The sequence below is a fragment of the Excalfactoria chinensis genome, chromosome Z (assembly GCF_039878825.1).
Source record: "Excalfactoria chinensis isolate bCotChi1 chromosome Z, bCotChi1.hap2, whole genome shotgun sequence".
Classification (NCBI taxonomy): Eukaryota; Metazoa; Chordata; class Aves; order Galliformes; family Phasianidae; genus Excalfactoria; species Excalfactoria chinensis.
This window is the reverse complement of record NC_092857.1, coordinates 27,517,727-27,538,671: the sequence shown is the minus strand read 5'-3', so window position 1 is coordinate 27,538,671 and position 20,945 is coordinate 27,517,727. Positions and strand designations below refer to the sequence as shown.

Sequence of the window (20,945 nt, the reverse complement as noted above, 5' to 3'; positions counted from 1 at the left end):
TGAAGGTGAAATTAAAAGGCACATCAGGGTGTTTGACTCACTGTGCTTGACTGAAATACATGGTCTCCTTTGTGCAGTGGAGAAACCTTGCGACAGTTACATGAATCCACCTACTTTCCTAGCCACACATATTATGTATATAACAGAATCACAAAATGGTCCAACAGCTTTGCTCAAGCAGGGAAACCCAGAGAAGGATGCCCAGGACCACGTCCAGGCAGTTCTGAAGATCTCTGAGGTGGGAGACTCCTCTCAGTACAGCCTCTGGCATTGCTCAGTCAACTCCAAATCAAAAAAGAAAAATTGAAGTGTAGTGTTTCCTGATGTCAAGGAGGGGCCTCTTGCATTTCAGTCTGGGCTCACTGCCTCTTATCTGGTCACTAGGCACCATTGCAAAGAGCCCGGCTCTCTCTGCATACCTCAGGTATTCACATACATCTACAAAACTACCCTGAGCCTTCTATTCTCTAGGCTTGAACAGTTCCAGCTCTCCCAGTCTTCCATTACGGAAAAACTATCATATCATATCATATCATAGTATCATATCATAGTATCGTGCGAGTTGGAAAGGACCTTAGAGATCATCGAGTCCAACTCCCGGGATTCGAGCCCTCTAGTGTAGCAGAGCGGCAGTTTTACCCCTTGCGCCACAAGGGGGATTCAAACCCGGGCCCTCTGGTGTTGCAAGCGGCGGTTCTAACACCGTGCGCCACCGGGGGCACACTGCTCATCATCCCATTGACCTTTTGTTGTATTCTCTCCAGTATGTTCATGTCTCACTTTCCCTCAACTGGAGACAAGTAAGGATCTGAAGGCTCAAGCTTCCTAGTAAATCTACTATACTCAAGAGGACGATGAGGATTTTGTATTCTGTTTCAGCCATTATTTTCTCCTGTATAACACACATGGCAAGGTGGGAAATAATCTACTTCTGAAATATACTACAAATAGTGTAAATTGCCAGATATGAAAATCCTACAGTTATTGGTTACCTCAGAAAAAAGATGGAAAGGCAAATAATGCTGCTCTCTCATCCTAAATAGCCACTTGATCTGTGATTCCTATCAGATTCCAGATATTTCATTGTGTCCCACATGCTCAATATGGTAGATTTCATCATGGTGCTGGATATGGATAGGCACTCACTTTTGCAAATGCAACAAATATTTCAATGAATTTCTGTTTCTCAGATGCTTCACTACAAAGTTAGCCATTTAATCTTAAACCACAAAGTAGTAGATTATCTTCCATTTTGTTTCTTCTGCTCAGCTGTGGCATTATCATCAACTCATGTAAGTTCTGTATTGATAAGGCTCTGTAAAGCACTGAGTCAGAAAGTGAAACAGACGTTACATATAGGAAAACGTATAAAGATAATACTTACACTTTAAGGTTTAATTTGCTCTTAATCTATACTGTATTCAATTCTTATGCTTAGCTATTATCTTTCTACTGCAACAGGAAACAGAAAAAGCAAAAAACGCAGAAAAAAACACTTCTGTTTTCTGTTATAAAATGAAAATATCTCCATTAAATCAATACAGTTATAGTACTGTACAACAAATTTCGTGTTGGAAGTAAGCTACTGCATATTTTAATGCTCAAGAGTTACAATACAGAATGATAGCCTCCACTTGGAAGGTACCTCTCTTTTAGTGTTTCAAAGAGTTTGATTTCAGCTTATTAAAACCACAGCACTAAAAACAGAAATTCATTACTGTTAGTATTCAGAAGAGACAAATAACGACTTGTATGTGTAAAGCACAGCATAATCTGTATTGGTGCTTGCAAATCAAGTGCAAAAATTCACAATTTAGGAAAAAAAAATGTGTAAAAAAAGTGACGTCCGTTTTTCAGAACAAAGATACACACATACACATGTAACGTTCTGACATATTTTAAATGGATTTAAAACAAAAAATGAACCCAAAAGAGAAACCCAAATTTCCTCCTCAGAGGTGGTTCACATGACTTTCAAATGTGCTTTCCAGAATTTTTCAGCCGAAGTTCACAATGTAAAAACTGCCAAGTAGTAAGTTCACCTATATAGCAGATATGTTTACAATGCTAAAAATATATGCATATAATTGAATAAGCTGAACATGAGTAGTGCAGCATTTAGCTCAATGTTGTTTTAAATTCTTAAAGTTGCTGAACCCGTTATAATTAATTGTACCTATTTTCCTACATCATTCACCTACTTCTGAGAAATTTCTGATTGCATTTATACCAAATATGATTTATCCTCTTGTTCTCTAACCTTTATGTTCTCAGAAATTGCTGGTGCTGGTGATACTGGAGAACATCCAAAGCATCTGAAGACTAAATGAGTATTAGTTCAAATGTTTTAATTTCCTTAGCCACTGTACAGTTAAATGTCAGCATAATAAAAGTGAACAATATTCTATTGTTCTCTATCAGAAATCTAGTGCATCTTTTGCAGATAAAAAGAAGGTATGCACTACTGTTTAAGGTTTTGATTTGAACAGGTAGGCAAGAGAGGTAAAAAGAGAAAGGAAACTCAGAAAAGAAACTACTTTAAACCTGTCAGTACTTTGTCAATAACAGTGCCAGACAGGGTTGATGGAGAAAAAGTTACACAAGTCCGTTCTGTAAGACACAGCATGCTTATGAGATTCCCAGGGCCAGAAACAAGTCCTCTATTTTTCTGTCTACACAGACATCAACACACTGTCAACACACTATTTCCAAATGTCAGTTGTTCAAGCAGTACACTGTTTCAAAATGAGTAGCCACACACGTACTAACAAACAGAAATTGAGAAGCTTATTAAGTGTCCACACTTAATCAGTCCACGGTCCTGCAGACATAATCTCGAGCTCTGAAGCTCTATGTCTGATCTTCGTATGTTTCTTCCTAATTGTTCTTTCCTTCCACGGGCCTCATTTTCCAACAAATTCATAAATGAAGGAAAAAACCCTTTTTTGCCTGAACTATCACAGCATTTATAGCACCACTGAAAGCCACTTGTCACAGACAGATAATGTCAGTAGTAAAGAAGTAAGACTTTTGTCTTTAAGCTGTATGCCAAGCACTGACATTCAAAGGCCCCAAAGCACTACCTTTTTCCCTACACATGCAAAAAATCTCACCGACATAACAGCACACTGCAGTTTTAAATTGATGTTCCATTCAGCCTGCCTGTAGAGGAAATAATTTCTGAAGAACTGCCCAGCTAAATCCCATTGGTTCTGTATCTCAAAGGAGGATGAAGCGAATTTGTTCTGTCTCTCAGCAGCCTTATAATAACATCCTCAGGACAATCTGTGTTCTTACCCCTACACTATACTGTGCCACAATCAGTTCACCTCGTCTTGGACAACTTCCAAGATAACAGATGCCTATGCAACTGCAGACCCTTGGAAGACATATAAGCTAGAAAGGATCATTCAGAATATCAGTCAGTCTGGATTCAGCAAGAAAGAAAAGATAATTGGCAAGCCTATGCACACAGTATATGTATACACTGAAGTGTAGGTCATGAGATACTGAAGCTTTCATTTCATAATTTTGCAGAGGTGTAAAGTGAGCATTTGTCAGCAGGGACTGAGGCAGAGAATTGCAAAGAAAGTCTCTGACTGAGAAAAGTCTTTTTTTAAATAGCTTCTCAAATTACATTGCTATTATTCTGGCAGGTCTTCCTTCAAATACTAGTAACTAAAATGAGTTCAGATTTATTACAAAGAAAGGAGAAGATAATAACTTTGGGTTCTGTGAAGTTTCGGTGCACACTGTGAAAAGTTGTAGCCTTCTTGGTAATTTCAGTGATGTACTTCAGCTGTCAGAGTTCTAAATAGTCCTGTTCCTCCCTTTTCTGATAATGGTGATTTTAAAGTATTGACAGACACAAAGAGATAGACCGTAATCTACACTGTCCTCCTGACAGCAAAGGCTCTCTTGGGTGCACTACTGAAAGAACATACTTAAATTAGTATCAGCATAACTCTACTGATTAAAGTTAAGGTTTCCAGGTACCACTGTGGGTGTGTCATAAAACAGTTTCAGACTCAAAACATACAAATCAAGCTATCAACCAACCAGACATGCAAACCTTCCTTGTTCCTGCTTCTGACAGGTGCTGTCTTAAAATGCATTTTAACAATTTTTTAGTAGTAAAATTATGGCATTTTATTAAGACATGAGGAAACTATCCTAATGTGGTCTGAAAAACAAACTCATGGACTCTTGAATATATATCTCCAAACAACTTATCATATACACCTTGCTTCCATGTCCCTGATGTTCATCCTTGCTGAACATTTACAGCAACATTCCATCAGCTGAAAGAGCATTTAGGATGTGTCAGGGTTTTGGCTAGCAGAGATCATTACTGATGCAGAAGCTCATAGGATGTTCTTCTTTGGATTTTTTTTTAATGAAAAAAGCACCAATCACACAGCCACATAAGAGTTGTTGCAGAGCACTGCTTCTACAGAGCCAAGGACGTTTCTGCTTCTTAGGCTCTTCTTCATGCCAGGATGCTGGAGGTGCACAAGAAGTTGGGAGGAGACACAGCCAGGACTGCTGGCCCAAACTGACCATGAGGGTACTCCATACCACCCAATGCCAAGCTCTGCAACAAAAGCTGGGCTGCAGAAGGAAGAATGAGGGCATATTGCGAGTGGCAGTGTTTGTCTTCCCAATAAATTTACATGTGATGAGCCCTGCTTCCCTAGAAATGCCTGAGTATCTATCTGCCTGCCTGTGGGAAGCAGTGAATTAATTTCTTGGCTTGTTTTGCTTGTGCACACAGCTTTTGCATTACTTTGTAAACTCTCTTTATCTCATCCTATGACTTTTCACACTTCTGCCCTTCCAATTCCCTTCCCAACCCCCTGTGGGGACAGTGAGTGGCTGTTTGGTGCTTAGCTGCCTCCCAGGATTAAACCTCAACTGGATGGTATTCAATTTATTGTTTTTAATCAGTAGAGTCCATTGTGGGTGGTAGGCATGACAACCTACAGACCAGCTTACAATCTGTATGGAGAATCCCTAGATTTATAGAGTCACAGAATCACAGAATTGTAGGGGTTGGAAGGGACCTCTAGAGATCATCGAGTCCAACCCTACTGCCAAAGCAGGCTCCCTACTTATAAACTTGGTGAACTAAAACACAATTTGGGTATGTCATGGACAGAATGAGGACGTACTCTTATTTTTATTCACCAATTTGCTTGACAGTCACAAAGTGAAAGCACGACAGCAAACAGTTCTATGTGTAATGAAAACTGGAGAACCAAAGTATTTAGTGGGGCAAATGACCTGAAACAATGTCTGGCATTTCAGGAGAGATCTGCTCACCTCTCCTGTAATCAGACACCTTTAGCAAAGCACGTTTATCTGTAACCTCTTTTCCTCTTTCTTGGAATAAATATAATTTGGTGAGACCTTTCTTTCTCCAGTCAAGTATACTGCAAGGCCTTCTTGCACTGAGATTTCAGTGATGTAAGAAACATAGGAATAACTGCAACCTTAGCTCTAATTTCAAGTTACATGTATGCATATATATGTGTGTGTGTGCGCAGTTATACTTGCTGGTAAGCATTACTGACAGCTACAATATATAGAAAAGCAAACAAATAAATAAACAAATAAATCTGACTGAGAATATTAATTTACAGCAAATTTCCAAGCTGTACCACTGAAGATATGACCATCAATCATGAAGAAGAACTGAGCAGGCTGAAGACCTGAGACATCTCCTGATGTGGAATTAATACACAAACATCTGTGTATCATACAGACCTGTCCTGTTGAGCTGGACAGAATACCTCCTGGTGCTGAACTAGCAGCTGTGTGACAAGCTACAGTACACCAGACCTTCAAGAAGCAACAAGTGGCATGCTTGTTGTTTCTCGGAAGCAGTTACTGTACTGCAGCATATGCGCTCCACCCTTGCATGTTGGCTTGGTTAAGGTAACTGCCACAGCTGCCATCTAGCATCCTTTAAGATATCACATACTATCCCTTAACTGCAGTCTTTCTGTCATTTAAAGAAAAAGCAGTCCCGCTGTTTCTGCCAGAAAATGTGTAGCTGTGGACACTACTTTGCACCCTCTAACACTAAACAGATAGAAGGAAAGCTGGCTTCTTAGCACACCAAAAATGCTGTCTAATTGGTTTCAACACTGTAATTGAGGAGTGATTATTCAAAGAAATTCTGACAAGGCAGAAATAAAATACAGTACAAGCAATAGCTTAAAATGAAATGAATCTATATTGCTACACCTATATATCTAACACCTACAACTAATAAATCCTGATCTATGTAGTAAAGGTGGATGCAAACAGTAAAAAATACATATGAACAGTAAAAAATACATATGAGAACAGAACAATGCACACCCTGCTTTGGAAGTTATTGAATGCTTACATGCAAACAGTTTCAAGAAGCTTTGAGACTGAAATTTCCCTGCTCCCCGTTTTCCTTCTTAAAAATAAATCACTGTGTCTGAACACTGGAATTGTGGTCTATTGTGAGCTGAGCTGAAATTATGTAGAGGATTCAGCACATAGTGGGAAAGCAGAAAGCTGCTGCTATCTTTGTGAGCTAGTTGAAAAGTGAAAACAGATTAGAAAAATAAGTTCTTCAATAGGCAGCAACATTGCTTTCACACCAGATTTGATGAATAAGTCCTCCCGGCGGCACTAACACCTGATACGCACATTGCATGGATTAGCAAGTTTTAGTCCAGGCAGAAGAAAAAACACTTTTTTTTTTTTTTTCTCCCTTCCAGTAACGGCTGCAGGTATATTATCTAATGAAAACACAACAAGATTTCTCTAAGGAATGTGAAATTCGTTTGGTGTTTCCATCAAACAATTATATGTTGTTCATCCACTATCTAGGAAGCACTGAGGCATATCCAGACCTGATTACATTTATTCTTAGCTCGAGATCAGAATATCCCACCAGGGTGGCAAGCGGTTTCTCATCTCTGCCATACCACGATGCAGGCATACACAAAAGAAGGGTTTCTAATAACAATACAGCCACATTTGCTTAATATCTTGATCATCCTAAATCAAAGTTTGATCATTAATGGAGCCTTTCAGAGTGTTTCAAATTAAAGGATAAATTTTCAAAGACACGTAGCGGGGAATTGCAAAATGTTTTCTATTAACAGCAGTGGGAGGTAAACAGCTCAATCCCCATATACTGCTCTGAAATGTACCCTTTCAAAATGCCATATTTTAAAAGGCAGACGACTTTTCAATAACTATGAAGCTCCTAACAACAACAGCATCATTTGCACTGATGCTATCTGTCAGCTAATGCTACCTCCAGGAAAACATTAGACCTGCAGAAAACAGAACAGCTCAAAGACATCTTTGCAGTAGAGGAACACAGAGGAGCCCCTGCTAAGTGTTGTGCCTCTGGAGCATATACTAATAAAGTAGATATTCTTATGCACTGGTGTGTATGCCAGACTTTCCAACTCTGCACAAGGCAAAGTAAAACCAGTTTGGCAACACAAAGCACTTCTGCAAGCCATGTACCCTGGGGGCTCTAACTTCTACAGGTTTATCTGTAGGTACACCAGAAAATAAGCTCAGCATAAAGAAGCCTCAGAAATGCATGAAGGTTAAAAAAAGATCAGTCATATGGCAGCACAATCACCATGAAGCACCTGATGAACAGAACAAATGTTATCATCCAATCTACTCAATGTAAATGACAAAGGAAAAGGAATATTTTCACAATTGTTTGCAAATTCTGTTCAGATCCTCTAAGTTCACAATGTGGTCCTTAACAGTTCTGAAAAACATGGCAGTTTATATAAGTGCATCAGGGAAATAAAAATCTCAACTGCTTTTTGGAAATGCAGTAAACTACACATTTTCCTCCCTGATGATTTTTATCATTAATAATGTAATCGCACAAGCTAAACATCAGAAGGTGTAAACAAGTTGTTAGAACTGATTCATGAGAGCTATTCTTCTCATTACAGCAGGATTTTTCTATTCAGCAAGGAATTTTTACAAGTTATCTCTGAGAGGCAGATAAGGATACATGGAATTCCCTCTCTCATCTCCTTTATTAAATACATATTTCTTATTTAATTAAAAGGCTTTGTAAGATTACTTCTGATACATTTGGTCAAATGGCAAAGACTAATTAGAACAACCACTATTTGGAAGCCCATTAGAAAAGAATCAAGCTCAGCAGCAAAAGTAACAGACACAAACTGAACATTACAACATTATCTCCTCAAGGTCCAAAGAAGTAGTTCAAGATGTTCCAACTCTTCAAAAACAAAAGGTGAATAGCAAAACAAACCAACCCCTCAAAAAAGAAAGGCTATCTAAGAAGATACTTACCACAATGTCTTCCGGAAAAGTATCCCGACTAAAAGAGCCATCATCAAACATGACCTCATAGAAAAGCTGTGATGTCACTCCAATGACTCTGCAGCTGTAGTATCTTGTATTCCTGTGTTTCGCAATGACCGTCTGCCCAACCGTAATGGTCTTCTCACATGCTTTAGTTCTCTTGAGAAAATTGGAAGTACTCATCAGAATTGTATCAAAGTTAAAACTGAATGAAAAATAACACTCAATAAGAAAAAAACTTTAAATGCAAAATTGCTCCTTTCCATCATGATCACACAAATTTAACAAAGTTTTTCATTTTATGAGAAAACAATCAGCACCTCAAGAATAACAAATTACAGCAGTCAGAAATATATCTGCAATTTATACCTTCTCACCATTCCACAGCAGAGAAAGAATATTAATTAACAGGATTTGTACATTTTCTTTGAAGTTCTTGAAACATGGCAAAGTTAGCCTTTGGTCTTGCATTGTTTTAGAAGTTTTTTTATTTTAGGGTCTTTTATTGGGACATGATTTCTCATAATTACTTTGCTATTTTCTGAATGGGATAAAAAATGTAATGCATCTTCAGCTCATGGCAGAGATCCTACAGGAGTTTATCTGAGAGACTTCTTAACTAATACTGTACAGAACATTTACTTGAAGACTTCAGGACAGCGTTGATCACTCTTCACTTACTCATTTAGTATATTAGTACCCATCACTTTTTCTCATTTTTCACTGTGCATTCAATAGAGCTAGTTACATCTATCAGAACTGTGGTAGCGTTGATAAATTATGCAGAAAATCTACATCAATAACTGTTTAAAATGGTTTTTATAAATAAAAAAAGAATAGAACCTAGTAAGTCACCAAATGCTCAGCAGCTCACATGATGCTGACAGTTGTTAAGCATCAACTTCCAACTGAAGTATATCCAGGAACTTTCCACTTAAAAAGCAATGTTCTTCACCAGGAAGAAAACATGCAGGTTGCCTCTTATTTATTTCCATGGAAAATACAACAGACACAAAGGGCACAGAAACACTGTTTAACAGAGCCTCTGATCAAACACAGATCTTCTTCCCTGCAATTTTAATTGTCCATTAATTACCTCACAAAGGTACTTTTCTTTGACCAAGAAAAACTAATTGTGATTTTAGCTATATATACTACCCGTAGAAGATACAAAGACAAGGGGCAGCTGCGACAGCATACAGAAAGCACTGACTATCTTTATTAGAAATGCTTACATAAGCAGATTGAAAAAATCCTAAGACATTTGTTACTGATTTACCTAAATAAAACTGCTTTCCAAACCTTCAGAGGTAATGTATTCCTCAATAAATACAGAAACATAAAAGTGTCTCTGGAGAATCTGGAAAATGGTTTTTATAGCATTAATATCAAAGAGAAAACAAAACACATCACCAGTTCTTTATGGTAGATTCCAAACATCCATATTAGCATCAGTGCACCCGGGGAAAAAGAAATAACTGACATCTCCCACTTTTGTGGAGTCTGTAGACACTATCACGCCTCTTTCTTGCACCAGTTTCTGAGATTTAAAATGTTTAAACTTCTCAGCTTCTACAAACCAAATAGGAGTATTCTGTGCCATTTCTGGAGACAGTGCACTAAAACTTTGTGTGTCAGAACTCTGCCTGACGTAAGCATTTGGAGGATTTAGCTGAGCTCACCTCAGAGAGAAAAATCCAATAATGTTTCTAAAGTTTACTTCAAACTAGTGTTTTGATCATATATATGATATATATGATATCATATATATATATATATAAATATTAAACAGTTTACCTGGATTTTCCATTTTATACTACTACTTATGTAGTTACCTCTGTTACTTAGTTTAACTGCAGAGGAGCAGATGAGGGAAGTGACCATTTACTGATGTTGCCACAGGAGTGCTAACATGTCAGTTAGCACTTCTTATCCAACCTTGAAACACAAATGCTCATCTACCAAACAATTTTTGACTTCAGTCTATTCAGTTATTTGAAAGAAATCGGAATCGCAGTGGAGAGTATTAATTCAAGCACTCATATGAGTAAACTGAAAGTAGAAGTTTAAAATTACACTACTATAATATGAGGAAAATATCCCTGCTATAAGGTTTAAATGTATTAAACATTGAAAAGGGAACTCTTCTGAGATGATGGACTGGCAAAACACAGTATGTAAAGAGACAATACTGGTTTACATAGGACAAAATATTCAGAGAAGAAATGCCAAAGCACATTAGAAGAAGTAAGAATGAAAAAGAAATGCGTCCTAGGTCAAGGAGATTATTTTTTAGTCTGTTAACTTGGTAGAGTTCTTGATTTATTTTCCAGAAAAAAATATTGACAAGCACGCTCCAACGACATATTGCATGTCCCAGAAAACATTTCCTGTCAGAAAATCCTCAGAATTTATTGATGTTAAGAACGTCGTTTTTGATCAGAAAGAACAGTTGTTATGTAAGTCTATGAGATTAAAGGAACAGCTGTGGTAGTTACCAGATTACTGAGAAAGCTGTGGTTTAAAAAGCATGATTTTAACACTACCTAAGCCAAGGATGAACTAAGATAGGAGCAGATATACAGAAAACAATGAGATGCATTTAAAAAAAAAAAAGTTTACCTCTCCTTCTGTCTGCAGACCTCAAAAAGACAAGAAGAAAAAGGACTTTCTCCTGCTTTTTCTGTATGTCAGGACTCAAAAATCTTATTAAAAAAATATGTATGTATGCTGTACGCATATGTTTATTAAATACTAGCTAGCTAGCCTATAATGGATATCCAAATATCTAGATACCCTCCCTGACTACAGTTTATAGAGGCAGATCCTTAAAATTCTTATTTAAATACAATAGAGATTTATTTGATACAGAAACGAACATGAAAAACATAACTCTCCCATCATCGTTTTCTGCTCATTCCTCAGAACTGCAATTTGGGCACAGAAATGATGCATGACATTTCAAAAAATATGCCACTTCATGATTTTTGACTCATCTGTCCTTCCTATGGCATGCTTCTAGTCTCCTGAAAATGTTGAAGCTGGCAGTAGTTAGCAGACAGAGGCAATGACCATTGTATTCTCACGTATTCAACAGAAAAAAAAAAAAAGGATCTACAGTTACCCCCTTTCAGTATACTTTCATCCCCTGTATGAGATGATAAAAACTGTCCAAGAATAGCAAACGATAATTTAAAGCAGATCAGAGGTAAGCATGTAACTGAGGCTGTCTAGATACCTCTTCTGATCGCATTTGCAAAATGAAATATCACAGATGGATACGTTTGCTTCCAGCTGACTTTCTCTGACCTTCAGTGCTGTTTTTGCTGATCTTGTATGAATTCTTCAGTGTTTTTTACCCAACACTACTGTCACATATAATGTCTTTTACTCATTTTCTTGTGTATAACAGAGGTTTCAATCAAAATAAGTCCATGTGGAGCACCTATTCACATCTGTAGTTCCAAGTGTTCTGGCAATCTGATGACAAAAAGATGTAAAGGATACATTTCATGCCAAGAAATAAACATGGTTTGACTATGGAAAATTCAAAAAACAACCCACTGTCTGTAGACAGCAAATGACAAAGCATTGTTGGTGCACCTGCACTCCAATTTACAGGAACAAATTAATGTAGAATGCAACAGGACAAATTCAAACCATTCTGCATAAAACAGCTTTTCTACTAGTACCTTCAACAAATGCAAGATTAGTTTTGAGACTGTGTGTATCTACATAATGCATTTTTGCATTGAATGAATGCAAGTTCATCACAACATTAGAAAAATCAGATTCTTAAGATGTGTGTATTTACTGCATCTGGCATCACTATCTGGATACAAGAAAAAAGCTTTTCTTTTTGATCATCTTTATGATGACTTTTCACCAGTAGACTTGCAAGTATTTTCCATGGCTGACATTAAAAGAGCAGTCTAGAAAAAAATACTGTAGATAAAGGAAAATGCAAAGAAGAGTTATGAAAATGTATCAAAGAATGATTTCAACACAATTTGTATGAGATTGCAGCAATGAATTATCTGGACAAAAATTTCACTTCATCATTGCAATAAGTGCTTGCCTTAGGTGAAAAGATACATTAATATCAGCAATAATACATTTTTATCTCACATAGTGAGTTTGTGAGTTTCCTGTTGAGCAACTTCCTTGATTTACATTACAATACAGCTATAGATATGTGCCATAATTTTTCCTACTCTTTTTGGTTGCTGAGTTTTGTGTTGTTTGTTCTTTTTAAAACTTGAAGGAAGAAGCAATCAAAGATATTCCCTGAGCATTCAGGCACATATTCACATCTAGAGGTTTTGTTATTGAAACACTGGACAACTGTAATTTTGTTTCCTTGAAATGGGGAGAAATAGCATCTTTGCTTTATGTGGAGTGCTTTGAACTACCAAATACCAGGAGAGATTTTTTCTTGCTGAAAAGAAGACGTATTTGAGTGCTGCAAAAATTTGCAGAGTGAATCTGCATGTCCCTTGTTCTGTTTGTAAGCAAGGAAATTAAAGTAAAATAAAATAGTAATTAGAATAAGGATGCATAGTTGTACCCAATAGTGAAGAGCAACATAATGTCTGTATGAAAGGCTAGCTAATAGCTAACAGTAGTAAAACAAGAAAAACAATAACAAAAATTCCAAACCTTAAAGGCATGATTAGGTTATTCAAAAGGTAGAATTTAAAACCCATCATAAATAAATCCTTGACACCTTTGCCACAGTCCATTGGCCTTACAATGGGTTATAAATCAGCTTACAAAATGTTAGTATCGGGGGCTGCAGGGGAGCGCTCTGTAAGAAGAGCCCAGCATATGCCCCATGGCAGATCAGAGCTGCTGCCTGTGGGAAGCCCACTTAGATGGATTGGTGCAGGAAGGATGGCACCCTGTGAGAGGGACCTCACAAGGATCAGCAGCAGTGTGTGACTGTGGAGGAGCAGCAGAGACACAGTGCTATGGACTGACCACAGCCTCTATCCCTCATTCCTCCACACTGCTCGGCAGGTAAGGAAGAAGAGCGTGGATGGAGGGAAAGTGCATTTAGTTTGCTTTTAGTTCTCACTGCTTCACTGTCAGTAACTGGCAGTAACTTAAATTAATCTTCCCCAAGCTAAGTCTGTTTAGCTTGTGTCAGTAATTGGTGAGCAATCTCCCTGCCCTTATCTCAACCTGTGAGCTGTTTCATCCTATTTCTTCACCTTGTCCTGGTGTGGAGTTGAGGTGAGAGCAGTGTGGTGGGCAGCAAGCAGCCAGCCAGGCTCAACCCACAGCATTCACAGCTAACTGAAGATGATCACAGAAAAACTCTGATAATAAAATGTTTGGTCCTTCCAATCTCAGGTTTGAGGAAAAACAAACTAAAAACCACATGCTATTTTTCCTTCTCTTCTGTACATCTGATGTTCATTTGAGCCAAGAGAAAATAAAACTGCAGACCTGTTTTCAAAAAGGTGAGTTCAGTTTCATTCCAACCACCTTTGAATATCATTCACAAAAAATACTTTAAAACAGCTACACAAAATCTTGTTTATTCATGTTCTTTTCTTTTTGACACTACCAAATACAGGTAATGAAAATCACTAAGAATCTGGGGGGTATCCCTCTCACTTTATTACTATTGTGTTGGATGGGACAAGTATGCAGTAAATTTCTAAGCTTTCAAGATAGTATCTATTTAAAAGGTTTTTCTTCCTCTCTAGGGAAAGCACATGCTAAAAGTCAAATGACAGCGCTGAAGTTGGTAATAATTTATATTACACAGACAGTATAAATTCTGCTTAAATGATCTACATGTTTTTCATTAATGTTTTGTAGGCATTTTTATTACAAACTATCATGGATATAGAGTACCAGGAAAAAGAAAAGAAAGAAAAGTCTGTTTAGGATATATTTACCATTAGTTTTGGCACTATACAAACACAGAAGGAATAATCCATAACTTCAGCTCACTTTAGTATCATAAAAAAGAACAGGTGAAGAAAATAACGTGCCGTTTCTGGGGAGAATAAGGGGTCTCCCAGTATAATAGGTAGATACATTACAGGAAATTTGAAAATCTAAGGGGCTAAAGCAGTAGCCACAACAATCATATGAAGTGGATATGAAAGAAAGCATACTGCAGGAAAATTTATTTGATCAAGGAATGACTTCCCAGCTACTGATGAATATCTCACTATCTGGAGTAATGCTAGTGTATCTGAAAAGAAATGTAATAAAACATTTAGGAAGAATAGCTGTATTCTTACTGGCCATGCTTTGGCCCAGTAATATTCAGCTAGTGAGTAACATTTTCTTAACAAGTTAAGGTCTTTAAGTTACTGGTACAGACAGAGGTTGCAGTTTTCTTATATTATAAACTGAACTTGTTTTCATAAAAAATGTATGAAGACATAACAGCCATGCAAAGTATGATGGTTTTGTATGCCTACTTTTTTGGAAAACAAAAAGTTTTTTAACACATAATATTTATGGGGAAATTTTAAACAGGGCCACACGATTCATTGCCTTTTTATGAACTAGCAGCAGACTGAAACCCAGGACTGGCTCATCGCTCTAGTTGGGAGGCATTTTATTATACTTCTTAAAAGGAGATCTTACTATCCAGTAGTCTTGTTGTTAAGATCAAAGATTCACTGACAGTCTCTTGAAAGAAATGCATGAAATACATGCATTAACTGGGATTACTTCAATTTTCACGTATAAAGGAGATTAAATACATATTAAAATAAAGAGTATGAAACTTGAGAATTTTCACCTTGTCCAGTGCTTTATTTCCTCAGTGTTACCACATTAAGTTCTTCTAGTTTGTTGGGAAAGAAAATACACTTTTAAAAGCCCAAGATACATTGTGAGATTCCTCTCAACTGAAATAAGTAGTAATTCATGAAGATGAAAGATACTGAACCTATGAGACAGTAATAATTAATTCTTCTTGTGTCTCATCTAAAATACAAAAGGTCCTTCTCAGCATAGGCTAGAAATAAAAAGATACAGAAATAATATGAATTTTCATGACACATCACTGTTGCTTTTCCAAATGAAATAATAATTAGGTATTTGCATGGCATTGTTTGGCTGTGGCACAAAGAACTTACATATACACTACATCACTCAATATCTGTGAGTATTTGAAAGATATTGTCGTCTGGGTATTTTCAATACATTCCACACTAACAAAACAGAGAACTCAGACACTCATTCTGCTGTCAAAACAACATGTTCAACAATGAGTATAACACAAAAATGTTCTTAGCTTATCGAGTATTTCTTCTACCAGGTAACATAATGAGAAAAAAACCTTCAAGATGCAATACTTTTCTTATGTGTGGAAATATGTTAGATGGAGCCATTATACATTATGTGGATCTCTTCTTTCTTTTCTCTGAAAATATACTTTAGCTTTGAAATTCTGATTTTCAACATATCATTAACAAATTCCTTACCACATTTTGGTTGATCTTGTGCCTGAAACAAGTGATGTAGACAACATACGGCCAGTCATCAGGCTCCATCAGCACACCTGCAGCATGGGCACAGGTCACATGGAAGGAGGCTGGACAGTGTCCATAAGAACACTGAATGCAGGCACCGGAGATTTTCTTAACTCTCTGTCTGCAGAAAATACATTTCTGTAGAAGCAAAATAAAAGAGAATATTTACCATACTATCACAATTCCACTGGCAACTGCAAGCATCGGAAGGACTGAAAAATTATTTATGCTTCACTGGTTACATTTTGTACCTCATAATGTGAATAGCATAAGAATATACTTCTATGAACTTGAAGGTAACTTTATAATATGATGATTAATATGTAGTGTTTTTATTTATTTTTATGTAAACACAATCTGCTTTGATTCTACAGTAAGAAAACTGATAAATAGCCTTATAGAAGTTTAATTTCAAATTCCATACACCACTCTGAAATTAACCTGCACCTCTTATAGTAGGTAAACTGAAAAGCCTTTATATAATTCTGCACAGTGTAAGAGCAATATTCAAAAATAAAGAGAGCATTCCCACAGAAAATCAGGGTGAGACAGGATTTTCAGATACCATTTAACTTAGCCCCCTACTCTGAAGCTGGAATAAGTACATGTATGGACAGACCTTGGAAGATTGTTAATCCAACATGCTTGTGCAATGGTTTCTACCATCTCCTCAGATAATATGTTACAGTCATAAACGTATTATTTATCTCATGCCTTCACATAATTCCATAGCTGAAGGCTGTTCTCATGTCCCTTTTCATTTTTTCCAGTCTGGCTTTTATTGGTCATGTATTTTAATATGCGGGTAATTATCTAGGCCATAATTCCCCATTTCATTTATAAAAACGTTATGTCAAAATCATTACTAGTGCCAAGAATATCACATTTATTCCTTCTCCCAGAATGGAACCTACATCAAAATATTGTCACTAATGCCGTTGATTCCGATTTCTTACTGGCTCTGCCTCAAGCTTTTAGTCAGTAAGCCACCCATACGAAACAAATAAAAGGCTGCATCTGAGATAAAGTAAATTTGGGAAAATAGCCCACCATGCTATTAAAAAAGAAAAGGCCAATGTCTTGCCACCAGAATATACTAACAAACATGCTAAATCAAGTAATTACTTTGGTAACATCTACAGGAAACTGTGTGATACTGCATATGTGAATTACCTTCTGACAACTCTCATTGTGGCTAACAAAACAATGTTAGCGATTGAACATCCTAAAATTATTCCAGAATACAGTAAAAAAACCTCTACTTGACACAGAAATAGTGAATATAATAACTTGAAAGCATACTGTTAGTTTACGGATTCCTTCCATGCGTTCTGTATTTGTTAGACACTGATTTTGTCTGCCTACTCTGGGAACAGGATTAAAAATAATTTTATTTTCTACTGTATAATCAATAATTTAAAGCATTTCATTTTAACCCACACCAATTTCTTCTTTCCAAGTTACTAGATAATTTTGTTTTATTGGTTATCAATTTCTATATTCTTAAGAAATCTGCAGAAGTTTTACTGTATGAGTTAGCACTTCTTTATTTCAATGGCTTCTGGCACTTGGTGATTGATATTATTATTTCTGTAAGCTCTAGACCTGTCAAGTTCATCAGTCATGCAATGTTCTAGTTCATGCATCATTCTGAACAGAAAAAATACTTTCAAATTCTGCCTCTACAGCCAAGCCCTGAAAGCCAAGAGCATGAATGGCTTTGCACAAGAAGAAACAAGAGCAGTATTTGACATCTAGTTAAAAGTTTTGCCCACTGTTATCTGAACAGTCCTGATCAGCATCAGCACTAGGTCTGAAAGACTAGTAAGATGACTTCAGCATCCAAATAAACGTCCCAGAGACTAACTGATTATGCTGATAACACATGGAGTTTATGTACTCATGTGCGTGAAGACATTGTCAGATACATAAAGCAAGAGTTTCCTGAAGGAGATTGAAGAATTTTTTGTAGGTATGTATTCAGAACTCAGCAGAATAGGAATTCCAGAATGAAAACAGATCTGAAATCTATTATACTTTAATATCATAAAAATACATGGCTCATTTTACTTCTTTACACAAATTCACAAGTCAGCTTAACCAATATAGCAATGAGAGTGAAGTAAGAAATGCATTATAAAAACTAATTTTTTCTTTGACTGGAAAAAAAAAAAAATGCACATCAAACAAAATACAGAGAATGAAGAAATGATGAATTGAAACCAGCATTGAGAAGGAAAATGAGCAGTAACTTAGGGAAGTATGCTACTTCAGGATGCGATAGACTCCTGCACTTGTGTAAGGAACCAAATACACAAATATTATGATGCAGCTGCTAGTTTATTCTCCACATTAAAAAAGAAAAAAAAAAAATTAAAAAAAATCAGAATTACTGTCTTCTTTCAGTAAGTACAAGAACAATCAAGTCTGATAAACAGTGAAACATCTCTTGTTACTTGTAAGTGCTCTGTCCATCGTACGGCAGTGAAAGTAATGACGTGGATGTACATTAGCTTTACCGTGTGTCTCAGGCCTACACATGAATTTGGAAGAGCACAGATATGTACAAATAAAAGGCACGTATACCAGCAATTCCATAAGCTGCACTACTGTATCAGGCACCGTTTCTTAGAATGGTATTTCTATGGTAAGAATGTATTTCTTACCCTCTCGCTTGGAGCTTGCCTGAATATGAATTCAAACACACTTTTTCATCTTTTGTTCCCATGCTGACACGTTTTTATATTTAGTATAGTCTTTCATGACCAAAGAAAGTGATACAAATGCTTTGTTCTGCTTCGTTTAAAAAATATAATCAAGAAAAAAGAAGAGATATGATGCAACCACTGGAAAAGACATCAAAATTCTGAGAGAAGGAATCAACAGTTGTAAAGATGGAGGTTTCAGCCTCATTCTCTGCCTTCGTCTGAAGTCTGACGTTTCAAAGTTTCAAAGTATTACTTAGAATGGAGCTGATCTTTAATCAGTCTTGCAGAGGATAGAATCTTAATGCCTTTCTGTCTGAGTTACCCTCGTATTTAGATAGGCAAGCTTTCTACTTCTGAAATTAAAAAGCTTGACACGTACACATTTGTTAAATAAACCTATGTACAACATATCCAACTGATAGTTCTCCACTAGCTTAAAACTACAATGAGTCCCTACCAGATCAAGTAAATTCAACATTCTAGATAGCTAACAAGAATGTCATTTTGAGTTAATGCTTCCTAGATATTACTGCAAAGCAGAGACAGTGAAGGAAGTGGCTTCAATCTTAATCAGAGATCCAGATGCAAAATGAATTGGGGAATAAATAAAATTGTTTATATAACTGGAGATTAAGAATATAGGACAGAACAATGCACTGTAATTTTCTAGATGGTGAAATGACCTCTTTTTGCTCCCAAAGTGAAAAATATTCAGTCTAAATGGATTTCATAATCATGGAACAGCTCTTTAATATTAACAGGTTGCAAATATATAAACAAAATGGATTTTAAAGAACTCATTCTGAGAAAACTAGATGACAGTGTTTTGCTGAAGACAGACTGTTGATAGCTTTCATAATGATTTTTATGCATTCTTACATAAACAATCTGATATTACTCCTCTTGAATAGACCAGTGTTTACCAAATATGTATATATATATATATCCAGTCCCTAACAAGATCATGAATTAAGCACAGTAACACTGCTTTCTGAAGCAAGGATTTATGAAAGTACAATCTGATGGTTGTGGCAAAAGAGCAGGACTGGATTTTAGGAAACAATCTGGAGTTTTATTTCTAGCCAAAGTATTTCTATACCTTTGCAAGAAGAATGATATATGTAAGGAAGCTCTATGATTCTATGACTAGCAAGCAAGTTTTCTTCACAACCATCTTTCAGAACACAAAGTCAGCACTTAATTTTGCCTGAGAGCACAGTGTGTTTCTGTGGAAGCAAGCTCACTGCTTTTTCTTTTTATCTTTCCTTTTATCCCTGATTAATTTAAACCATGCTGAATACTACAGCTATGAAACTGACAGAGTTTAGAATCAGAATGTGTAAAGCAAAACAGTTTTTTAGATCATTCATCATCTTCTCCACTTCTTTATTCAACACTCTCACAGACAATTACGTAACACCAAGAAAGCTGATAGAAAAGAGTCCAGAGACCATTTTGCATCCTTCTGGTATTTCAAACATAAAAGCAGCATCTTATGGGAAAGAATAAAACAATGACTGAAAGAAATTGTTTGTAATTTCCTACTGCTCAGCATGCCTAAATTGTGGGCCATTCCAAAATAATGATAAACAATATCTAAATATAGGTGAAATTGTTTTAATTATACTTTCCAGGAGGAGAGAACATGACATCATGTAGCATCAATAAGAAACAATTATTTTCTAATACCTTTGAAATAATGTAGTTTTTGTTCCACTCCGAATGAGTGAACTTGCCAGTTATGACTTTGAAATTATGTTTGGTTTTGAATGAGGCAGGAAAAGATCATGAAATTACAGCAAATATACATACTGCTTTAATATAAAGTTTTAAGAGCTGGTAAGGGATTTAATCATAGAATCACAGAATCATATCATGGTTAGGGTTGGAAGGGATCTCAGGGACCACCAGTCTCTAACCCCCTTGCCACAGGGAGGGCTGCTGACCTGGTACTAGACCAGGCTGCCCAGGGCCCCATCCAACCTGGCTTTGAACATCTCCAGCTATGGAGCATCCACAGCCTCTCAGTTCCAGCACCTCACCACTCTCTCTGTAAAGAACTTCCCCCTGGTATCCAATCCAAACATTTCCTCCTTGATCTTGAATTACCAGAAGTATGCATAGGTACATATACATCTATTGTTTCAATGAAATTGCTGAAATTCCAATAGATCACACTCCATAGGAAACAAAAGACAAACACACATCATAGAATTTTTAAAACATTAAACAAACCAACAAAACTTAGATCTTCTGAAACACAAATTGTGTGACTGCAACAGAAAAGCCCCCGCACCATAGGTTAAAACACAATCACAGGAAACAGAATACTTAATGATTAGGTTTGTATTTTACAAAATACATGATAAGGTCTACG

At 36.5% G+C, this 20,945-nt stretch overlaps 1 protein-coding gene across 3 annotated transcripts in view; it reads right to left on the bottom strand.

The window, feature by feature from the left end:
* Window positions 1-20,945, bottom strand: part of KDM4C (lysine demethylase 4C) — a 295,106-nt gene that overhangs the window by 19,033 nt on the left and 255,128 nt on the right. For all 3 annotated transcript variants that reach the window (XM_072358921.1, XM_072358920.1, XM_072358922.1), the window contains exons 18-19: window positions 15,813-15,998; window positions 8,344-8,514 (exon numbers count right to left, since the gene is read on the bottom strand). In XM_072358921.1, the coding sequence (XP_072215022.1) occupies window positions 8,344-8,514; window positions 15,813-15,998 (357 nt within the window). The remainder of the gene's footprint in view (window positions 1-8,343; window positions 8,515-15,812; window positions 15,999-20,945) is intronic.